General features: G+C 38.7%; 1 protein-coding gene across 7 annotated transcripts in view; it reads left to right on the top strand.

The window, feature by feature from the left end:
- ADAMTS20 (ADAM metallopeptidase with thrombospondin type 1 motif 20) overlaps positions 1-5,806 on the top strand; it is an 89,004-nt gene extending 83,198 nt beyond the window's left edge. For 4 of the 7 annotated variants that reach the window (XM_039571119.1, XM_039571120.1, XM_039571116.1 and 1 more), the window contains one exon: positions 53-876. In XM_039571119.1, coding sequence (XP_039427053.1) covers positions 53-361 — 309 coding nt within the window. In that variant the 3' untranslated portion in view covers positions 362-876. Of the gene's footprint in view, positions 1-52; positions 2,492-2,606 lie in introns of those variants that run through there. The other 3 variants (XR_005604495.1, XM_039571117.1, XM_039571122.1) reach the window with 3 other exon arrangements.
- The last annotated feature ends 5,616 nt before the right edge of the window (positions 5,807-11,422 follow it).

Genomic DNA, 11,422 nt, shown 5'->3' with positions numbered 1-11,422 from the left:
GGTTTTGTTTGGGGTTTTTTTGGGGTTTTTTTTCTTTTTTTTTTTTCCCTAGGGACAGTTCAGCATTAACTTGGCTGGTACAGGTCTGAGATTATCCAGTACAGTGAAGTGGATTGCTCAGGGCAACTATGCGACTGCTGACATACACAAATCCCACGTGAGTCAATGCTGTTTTCCTTTACCTGCTCCTACAGCTTGGACAAGAAGTACAAGCGTTGACTGTAGTGAAAGCTACAGTGATTTTTGTGAATCAAAAACAGCATTCAAGGTCTCTGACCCATTTAAGTCTTATTCAGCTATGTTTAATCACACTGTCCAGTATCTAATTCAGACCAGAACTGCCTGCCTACCCTTCTCTTAACTGATTTTAAGAGGCTATCATTATATTAATCGGGTTTATTAGGAATTTTGAAGATGCTTTTAAAAAAACCTAAACACAACACCCAACTCACCACATTTTGTTCAAGATCGTCCTACTACATATGATCCTTTTTATTTCTTACCTCCAACTTTATTAGCGTGGAAAACCAACAGACCAGTTAAACAAGAACAGTAAGTGTTCACAGTTTAAAACAACACTGGGTGGTAAGCCTGGGAACAAGGTGTAGAGCGGTAGTGATAAAGGGTCTCTGTTCCTGTTTTGCTAATGCTGCTGTCTCTTGATTTAGTGTTTCTAGGTATAATTTGTCAAAAGGTCTGTTGTATGCAAACCTCGAGAAGCCTTTTGTGTGACTGTGATTTCAATTGCTTTTCTTGATTGACTCTTCTCTTTGTCTAATTCCCAGGATGGTATTAAAATATATGGAAGATGTGGAGGATTTTGTGGAAAATGTGTTCCTAACACAATTATTGGTCTCCAGCTTCAAATACAGTGAGAGCTCTCATGTACTAAGAGCATCGAAGCAGGGATATTTGCCATTTAGGTTCAAATTGTAGGTGCTCTGTATATATATTTTTTAATTTTTTCATGTCTGTAGTGCTCATTACTGTAACGCTCACTAATAAGAATTCCTGTTTTCTTCAGGATTCACTCAAGGTTGTATTATTTGTTTGTGGGCTAGCAAGTGCATAAGTCACAATCAGAAACCTTCATGTTTTAAAGGAGAGGCATTTATTCGAAGTACAGTATATATTAACAAGTAAATTGCACTGAGATTACTACCATTGGTAACATTCTAAATTTTACCACAAATGTAATTCTTTACCTGCAACTAATCAGTGTAATTCTTTACACAGTATTCAGTAAAATTTATACTCTATTGGTCTTTTTGATCAATTGTGCTAAAATATAGAAAGGAAAGCTTTATTGTTATATAAAGAAGACAGGTAGTAATTTCAAATACTTCCAATGTTGTGCAAACCTGTAGGGATTATCTCTCAATAACTTACAGCAGAAATGTACATAACCAAAATGTTTGAGATAGTTTTATAGATCTGTGTGTTTCTCTGTCAGTGAAAGCATTTTTCCCCATCCCTTTCATTATATTCTCTGTGGTGCTCAAATCCTAGCAGTAATACTGAGAAGTGTGGTTTAACCTTTGTAGTCTCTGTAGCACATGTTAAGCATCAGGTCTTAGGTTTGCTGTGGTTACAGGAAAAGAAAATAAGGAAACAAATTGCTTCGAAAACTGATTTTAAATTCCTGCCTCTCGTCCAAGTATACTGTGAAAGCAGTGTATTCTGTTTACCGTAGGATCTTGTGTGTAATTGCACAAATATGTATTTGCTTAAACACTTTCCACATCCACCTTACTCCTTTAGCCTGGCCAAAGGCACTTAGTTAAGGCTGTACAGTGCATCCTTCATGGTCCAATTCAGCATAATTTTCAATAACCTTAGTGAAAAATCTGGACAGAGGCAGCATCAAGCCCCAAGGTGGTTTTGGTGTCCATCTTTGACTCAGTTTGATTTTTCAGTGTTTGTAAATACATTTCTAACATCTGCCATTTAAAATTACTTCTTTGAGAAAAGTAAGTGTATGAAAGAGTTACAAAGTTTTAAAAATTATCTAGCTCTTTGATTTATTGGTTTGTGTTACTTTACAGTCCAGAATGGTAGAAATATATGGATATACAGACAATGCATTTTAGGGCCAACTCTCAGGTATTCAGAATAAAATTTTCTACCTGCATAATAATGTATATTATGTACCAGATAACTATACATGCTTTGTCTGACAATACACATTCTGTAAACCAAATATTTATTTTGCATGCCAGTACTATTGGTAGATCAAGTGGCAGCTATATCATATTTTTACCCACAAAGAGTTAGCCATGAATTAGCAATATGTATTAATTAAAAACAGTACTGTACCACAGAAGTGTATGCAGCTTCTTTTAAGATAACACATGTAGGTAATTATTTTGTGATCTCTGCATCAGAAATGTATTTTTGCACTATGTGCCTTATAACAGTTGTAAACATTAATAAGACTATAAAATGTAATTTATAAAATATTTATATAATAAATATGCTTGTGTAAATGGTACCAGGGTACTTTTGTTTGGGTTCTTTTTGGTACTGTACTCTAAGTACAAAATGTTGCAAAAACATTTCAACGTCTTTATGCACAGAATAATTACATTCTTAATACTTCTTTACAGTGGTATATGTTGACTTATACTGGAATAACTGCCACACAAGAGGTTACAGTCATAGGAATAATTTCTATGGGAGCAAATCCTGCTTCAGAGGGAAGAACTCCATGTCTGTCTGCTCTGCTCTTTCCAGTCATCCTCTCACATTTAGCTACATCTTTCTTGGGGATTGCCCTGTAAATTGTTAACTGAAATAATGTAGAAATCTGAAATAATTTTCCTCTCTTTCTGCTAACTCAAACCAATTCCTTTATAGCATGGTCCCTTGACTGCTGCTTTGGCAGAAGGGGAACTGCTGTTCGCCTCTATCCGCAAGAGGCCTTTTTATTTTCTGGTCATGTAAAAGCTACAAAGTGTTCAGCTCTGCTGCCAAAAAGTCACTCTGAAAATCTACTACCAACCAAAGTGACTTTTAATGCAATATTCAATATATGACGTTTTTCTTGGATAATAAAAATTTTTTTTGAGTAAAAGTGTATTTTCTATACTTACAGCATATCATGTGGTCCAGCTTCTGCATAGAACGGCACTGTATTGTATCACAGTTTTTTGCATCTTTTCTTTCTTATACCCTTCAGTTAGAGTTTCAGCCATATTGTAGGGAAAAAGTAATCATATGTTCTGGCATTCTGTGACTTCCCTGTGTTAGAATTTTTATTTTGTTGAGGAAAAAGGCCTTAATCAATCATCCCAATTTCAACTTTCTAACATTTTATCCTGAGGGCAATTTAAGAAAAACATAAGCCTGATGATCAGCTCTGAAGAAATCGGAGACTTGATGATGCTGACATGTTAGGAGCCCATGCAGAGAAAAAAAAAAAGAGAATCATGGGTTGTACTTGAAGTAAGATGTTTCCATATCCTTTAATTGAAATTGCTTTGAATTTCCATTCCACTGGCCAGCTGAGATGCCTGCCAGAGTGGCAGGGTGTTCCATGACAGTGCTGTGAGCTCTACCTCCTGGGTCTGCACGTGCTGAGCTGGCCATGGCTGGTCACAGTCACACAGCTCTACAGCTTGGGTTCATGCTTAGGAAATGAAATGCTTAACTGCCCCCTCACTATTCCATAGAGAGGAAAACAAAAATGGTAATAGCTAAAGAGGATTGTAACAATGCTTCATTAGATGGCTTCTAGGATCTTTTCAATCCCATCAATGGCAGCATTAAATATTAGGTGACACAACTGCACTTAACTTGCCTGTGTGTATGAACACACACATGTAATGCTTTTCTGTATATTAAGTGCCAAAAAGGGACTAGATGTGAAAAATCTTGTTTTTTACATTTATCTAATAAAATGTCACTCGATGTGTCATGTGACAGTACCTGGGACTTCTCTTGATGAATTCATCATCTAGATGTCTTCTACTTAATTTCCCCAAAGGTTGTAGGTGGGAGGTAGCAGAGGAAACTCTGGCTCTGGGTATACTAACAGGTCTCTGTTCTAGCAGAGTTCATCCAGGTATGGTCTGTTGTGCCACTGTCCCTCTACAGAGAAGCAGGATGTGCCCAGGTGTTGGATCTGGAACATGTGTGTTGTACAATCAGTCAATCCTACGTTCGTGGGCAGAGTTGTGACTGTGTGATTTCAGCACATGTACGTGTCTATGCAGGTTTCTGATGGATGGTCAAGTGTTTTTCTCTTCTAACTGAAAGGCTGTAATATCCAAGATATACTTGACAAGATGAAGGAAAGGTTTGGGGTTTTCTTCCACTTCTGTAACCTGGAATATGTTCAGCATAACTTCTCTGTTTTGTTGGCAATTTGAAAATAAAGTTACATGTAGCAGGGAAGGGGGTTTGTGTCTTTGCAGTTTTATTGCAGTAAAATATGAGATTCCTGGGAAATTCAGAATCTGAATAAAATATTACTGTCTTGCAAGTTCTTTCTACATCTTTCAAGACTTTAAATAAGATTAGGAAGGAATATGTGGGATTGATTATTATAGGTTCCATAAAGAAACAAATAGATATATGAAAGTTGATGTTCTGTGGCTATCAAAACTGAACTTGAATTATAAGTGGATCAGAAATATGCTGTAATATTTTACCTTTAACTTTAAAAATATAAAAGAAAACTATTTACAAAAATAGCTTTGAAGCAAGATAATGGAATATTTAAACAAGGAACATTAAAATGAGCATCATACATACATAAACATCACAGCCGAGATTTCAAAGTAATCCATGTTGGCAGTTAATCCATGTTGGCAATTAATCCATGTTGGCCTTATTTATAAATTGAAACAATTTCCTACTGCACACCAAAGAAGCCTGTCAAAGCAATTTTCAAGAATTAATTCTCATGATATGATAGACTTCCATATTTCTACTTTTGTAGAAATTGAACCATGAAATACTGAAGGCTGCATTTCAATGCCTTGAGCAGTTACATGGTATCTTACTTGATACAGGTAAAGTATGACTGGAGGTCACCATGGCAGAACCAATATGAGAGAAGGTCCTCTAAAGACTAAAAAGTTGCAGCTCTGGGGAAGTATTTGTATCCTATGGATCTCCTTACGGTCTCTCTTGTATGGCCAGTTTTGCTCTCCTGTAGTGTTTCACCATCATTTCCTGAGCATTCATGATTTTTCAGGATTTTTTCAGGGATTTTTCACTGTACCTAATCATTAAAACATCAGCCTTCCCCTCTCTCTCTGGTGTGCTCTGAAAATAGGCTATATAGATCGTAGAAAAAAAGGTACTGCTTTTGAAGGGTACTTAAAAGGGTACTGCTTCACAGTACTGGCTTTTCTTCAGGCAGAGAAGAGTTGTGATGATAGTAGGGGTTAACTACCTGCATTTTGTTCAAACAGAAGTACAAATTATCTGACTTGGAGTTGGATTTGACATTTAATATTCCCATCCACAAAAGGTGGTTTGCATTTGTACAATTAGGTTTATTTTGCAATACTATAGCTTGAGAGACTTTTATGGGCTTTGTTTATCCTGGCTTTAAAGAAGCAATCTGTGCTCTGTTTCTGATAAATTTCTCCTTGTGTTCAGTTATGATAGATATTCCTTTGAGCTGACTGTATAAAAATACTGTAGCAGCAGAGCAGAGCAAAGATCTAACTGTATTTATGTCTATATTCTGCCCTTAAACATGAACAGCTGTGCATGCATTCATCTGTCTCATGTTTGACTCTGTGCTGCCATCCAGAACCTTTTCCTTTTAATAAACAAATGTTTCCCTCTTTAATCTGTGTGTGTGTTTTATCTCTGTTCCTACAACAAAACTTTCTTGTCCACATATGTTTTTCAAATCTTATTTGCATAATTAAACAAAGCATGCAACATGGAGAATCTGAGCTGTAAATGGTAGCGAATGACTCTCTCTGAAGGGCTGAAATAAAACAAGCTATTTCTGTCTTGCTCTTCATTACTGTTTTGTTTTGGAAAGCAAAACCCTTCATTTATGAATACTGAAAGACTTTTTTTGAAATAACTGTATGGTCTTATTTTGCAGTCTGGTTTACAGAAGCAAGAAACGTTCAAGGAGAGCTCACGAATTTTCTATTTGCAGAAGACTAGAGTGATTCATAGCAGCAGCAGCCTTGTAGGATGAAATCCTTTTTTGCACTTCAGCTGTCTCTGGAAGTCATTTATTGATCGTGGTAGTGACATTCATGGTCAGTTCATCATTCTCCATGAGTTTTTTGATTTACTTTTGTAAGATAGAATAATTAAAAATGTGGTTGCCCAGAACACAAATTGAAATTTGTGCTTATAAAATCAGAGAGCAGAAAGTTTCTTTTTAGTGTTTTGTATTTAAAACATCTTGCAGAAAAGCTTGTTGTAAAAACATTTATTTAACACCTCAGTAAAGAAAACAGCAGCCCTGCTAGTGTGTGTATTCCTGGAAGCTCTGCAAATCAGACAGGGCTAAGAAGGCTGCCACCCTTTCATCAGGGTTTACAAGGTATTTAACTTAGAATTCTTTTGCCCTTCAATTATTGTTTTCCGTCTTGGGTTTATTACTACCTTTGCCAGAAAAGTAAGTGTCTCCAGTTCCTTAACTAAATTTTCACTTCTAACTTCTGAGAAAGAAGGAAAAAGAAGTAAATTCATAGTTGCTACCTCAAAGGGAAACCACACAACCTGTGTACTGACATAAAAGCAGGACCAGAGAGTGCACAGTGAAGAATGACATAATTTTGCTTCTAGAAGCCTCTCTTCCATGGCAGGATTAGAGAGTCATTGCTGCTTTTTCTTTTGTTAACAAGTGAACTTTCAGTGTCATGCTGCCAAATATTTACTGAGAGGGATTATTTTGACACGGGTCTCTGGAGAATGCAGATAGGCAGGCATAAAAAAGGGAGATATTCTTTGGACTGAAACTCAGCCTGCTGCAATGAGTTTGTCTGACCAGCTGTCGACAGCATTGCTTCATATGAAATTCAGTGTTCAGGGTATTTCCCAACCAGCAAAGGAAGTGAACTGTGGAGCACTGTTTCCAGCTGTAACTTGCACCCTGCTTAAGCAGAGGGAGAGAGAAGACTTCTTTAATAAGGAAATGTGCTTCTGGCTACCTGAAAATCTTACTTAGCCCATATACAAGCAACCCCCTCACCATTGTTACCAGTGTTGTGTTTTTACTGCCATATTAAATCACATATAAGCTGTAAGAACAATCAAATTTTAATTAAAAAAATATATCTACAGGCAATTTTGCACTGCTCAGCACCTTTTTCTCTGTTTTGTTCTGTACACTGCAGACATTTTTTCATACTTCTTGAGTGTGCTTGACTCTTCTAACCAAAAAATAATTCTTCTGGAGACATTAGTTCTTAAAAATTTTTTCTTTCTGATTTAGTCACTGAAAAAAGTGAGGTCTCTTATTTTAATGATACTGCCCTAGAAACACACATTCAAGCAACCAGGTATTTTAGTATTTAAATGTTTTTACCCACCCCCACATTTACATTCTTGATCAAGCCAGTGGCATTTTCCATATCAAAAGGCAGAAGCCAGAACAAGCATGAGAACCAACTTGGCAAAGTTGTTTGGGTTTCTGTGTAACGTGCTACATTACAAAAAAATTCTGTGAATTGCTGTGACCACTCTTCAGTATAAGAAAAGACTTCTGGCTGTGATTCCACAACTCACCATATTTCTAGCCCTTCAGTGAATCCTGATAATATCCATGTAATTCTGCACTGGTGCACAGATCTTGTATGAGGATCCAGTTCCCCATGCTTGAGAGCTCAGGCTTTGGAGGTTTTTTTTGATGTTTATTCCTGGCCATGTGCCTTCCTCTAGCGTGTTGTTCAGGACAAAGCATGTGGTTATTTTTCAAAATTGTTATTTTTGAAAATTTGCTATTGCTGATAGAAATACACAGAAACATAGTTACTCTTGTGGTATTTTTTTCATCAGGAGTTGCTATTTTAAACTTGTGTCTTATTTGAAAGGTTGCCAGTTAAATTCCGCATGGCTACATAAGAATCACTTGCTTTGAAAGCAGAAATTTCATGCTCATCTGAGGGCATATTCTGCTTAAAAGATCTAACTGTATACTGTGCTGCTAATTCATGCTGCCTTTACCATATGAGCCAAAGCTAAATTATGTGATCAGTGCCATGCCAAGTATGTGCTAAAAATATCAGAATAATAAATATTAGGACAATAAAATGACCTCTTGGCATGCAGGAGACAGGCTGTCGTCCCTATATAGCTTCAACTAGCAGATGATAGTCTCAAACCTAGATCTTCTTCCTAAAAAAAGCATGATCCCATTTGCTGAATTACAGAGTATGTCCAAGAATCTCCCCTGCATATATAAAATCCCTGTTTGTTCATCTGGGAAGTGATACTCACCTCATTGACCCTGTCCTTTCTCCAGTGATAATATGCTGATTCTTTGTCATCATGAGGGCTTGGCTGTGAGGTGGGAGGGAGGGAGCTGCTTCCTTCAGCCTGGGCTTCAGCCGTCAGCGTAGAGCTCATGCCTCCACACCACCAAGGGGCAGTGTGGTAGCTGGTTCCCCAGAATCACTGGCCACCTCTCAATCTCATAGTTCTTCCTGCAGGTGCTGTCAAGGAGCCCTGGTGTCCTGTGTGCAGCTCCAAGGCTCAGCTCTGGGGTGTTTGCTGTGTCCTGCCCAGGACAGATCTCCTTTTGCCTGGCTGAAGGTCAGGAGTCAGCTGTCTTTCAGCTCATTGGAAAGAGAAAGACACATCAAACATGAAAGATTCCTTCTTGGGTGGTTTGGGATCCTTGATTGCTTGTAATATTTATTATGTGTAACAAACTTCACCAGTTCATTACTATAATAACAAGATGCTCCATCTGACATCAGTGATCTATTTCATATAACCAGAGGCCTTAGGACAGGGGGACTGTAAAACACTGAGCAATAAAAGACATAAACATGCTGTTAAAATGTGGGAAATGATCTGATGATCCAGCTCTCTGCTTACCTGCATTAGAGCCAAAGGTACTTCTTAACAAGGAAATGAGACTCAATACAGACAAGAAATATTGAACAGGTCTTGCCAGGCATCAGTTAAACTCTTGCCTTCATGGATAGCCACATCTGGCCTACTGAGTAGTAGCACAACACAACCCAGCATAGCTCATCTCCATATGTCTATAGGTATAAACCCCCACTCCAAGACAGGGTCCCTGCTTGCTGCAGGGAGCTTCTGGTACATGCTGCTCCAGAGTATGCCCACCCACTGTCTGGAGAGCAATAGAGGCCATAATAGCACCAAGAAATGTGGCAATAATTTAATGCCAGAGCCAGCAAGGCAAAGGTCACCCCATGTCCCAGCTCTGCTTCATTTGCTGGTCCAGAAGCAGCCCTGAGGCTGACAGCAAAGATTCTCCTTGTTCCTCTCACACCTCACATCTCACAGACAGCTTATACTCTTCACCTTGGCCACAGAGCATCATTCTTAGAGACCTTTGCTGCAAAAGGTGTGGGAAATGCCGTGATGAAACTCTTGCTAATATACTCCCGATGCATGGTGGTGTGCTGGGTCAGTATCACCCTTCCCTCTTCTCATAAACAGCAATGCTAAATTGGAACACTAAACTTCCCTGGTTCATTTTGAAGGGCGGGGGGGGTGCTCACTTGACAAAAACATCTCGAATTTTTCAGAAGTTGCAGAAGAGTCTGTAGTTCTGGCAGATTGTTGGGGAGGGGGAATTTCTGGTTTTGAATAACACAAAGTGGAGCCAGCTCCTCTACTTTTATTTCAAGGGTAGTTTTATTAATAATTGGGAAATACAATCTGACTCCAGATTTCTCTGTCACAGACCTCTCACATACAATGTCCTTGGCTATCACAGCAGCAGCAGGAGGCTGGCTGTGAGTTGGTGTCCATGGGCAGAGCTGGCACACAGGTGTTGTCATCATGAGCCCGCACATCTCTCTTACAAACACACAGTATGGTGAGAAGGCTTGGCATCTCTCTTACAAACACACAGTATGGTGAGTTTGCTCACAACAAATATATTTTGCTGTGCTGGGTACTGTTCAGTGGCCCTAGAAAAAGGGAGATCTGTATTTTGCTGGTCAAGCGCAAGAAGAAAAGTGCTGCAACATTGAAGGGTGTCTGGAGCAGTGCACTTACCCAGACAGCCCTTTGCTGCTGTGCAGCTCTCTTGCACTGCCTCAGCATAGAAACCTGGGACAGAAGTTTGCAAATCAGGATTGGGAAACATCTGGTTCACATTTACCCAGAAAAGTTTGCATGAGACACCAACTGCTTGGACCAATGGAGAGAGGGAGCATATTTCTTAAGTATCTTCAGACTAGACATGGTTTCTGAACTTGAAGTAATAAATTAGGCCTTAAGAAAACCATTTGAAATCAGATGGCTGAAACACAGACATTCTCTGAGAAGGCATAGCTGTTTATGTTAGCAATTTAATTTCTCTTCCCTCTTTATTGTGCCAACTTCTATAAGAATCTGCATACACCCTTTGAGAGAAATATTTGACCTGCAAATTGGAGAGCTTGCTCAGCAGCACAGTAAAGCTGCAGGAGCCCTAAAACACACTTGAAGTGATCAGAAATTTGGCAGTATGGTGTGCAAATATTACACCAGCGTAATATTAGAGCAGTCACTTTCTCACCATTTTATTCAGCACATATTGTACCCACAAGCTGAAATCAGGAGCAAGCCAGGTGTTACCCTAATGTCCCACAAGGTGGTGACAAAATAATTCTAGTAACACAACACTTTGATTTGTGCTATGTACAGACTTAGTCCAAATATTTTCTTACCATGCAGTTGCATTAAAGTTTGCTCATATAATATATTTGGGGCATATTTTAATGGCTTACTCATTTGGCAGACGTTCATTCTTTTCAAGCACTTTGTTGATTGTATTCTAAATTAACTTCAGGACTACATAGCAAGTTTCAGTCCTCCCACATTAGGAATCACAAGTTCCCTAGATGCCAGAGAAGGAAAAGCACTTTTATTGCTTCTGATCCATCCCTTTGCCAGACTGCTTCCTTTCCCTGCCTCCCTCCCTCCATTCCTCCCTCCATGCCTCCCTCCCTCCCTCCCTCCCTCTCTCCCTCCTTTTCTACCTCCTTTCCTCTCTGATTTTTTTTTTTTTTTTTTGTGAGGTCTTATGGCCCATAAATTTCTTCCTTTCTGAATTAAGCATGAAAAAGTGGCATGGTACATTAGGCATAAGAAAGGTAGCCACTGCAGAGCATTGCTCTCCAGAGGCAAGACCAGGAACAAATATGGTGGGGAAGAAGTGAGGTTCTAGGGAGGGCCGGAAACACCCTCCCTTACCCTTAGTCCCCAAATAGTTTATTAGACTTTCTTTTTATATTTAACTATGATCAGT

The sequence above is a fragment of the Corvus cornix genome, chromosome 1A, assembly GCF_000738735.6.
Source record: "Corvus cornix cornix isolate S_Up_H32 chromosome 1A, ASM73873v5, whole genome shotgun sequence".
Lineage (NCBI taxonomy): Eukaryota > Metazoa > Chordata > Aves > Passeriformes > Corvidae > Corvus > Corvus cornix.
This window is presented reverse-complemented; position numbering and strand designations above follow the sequence as displayed.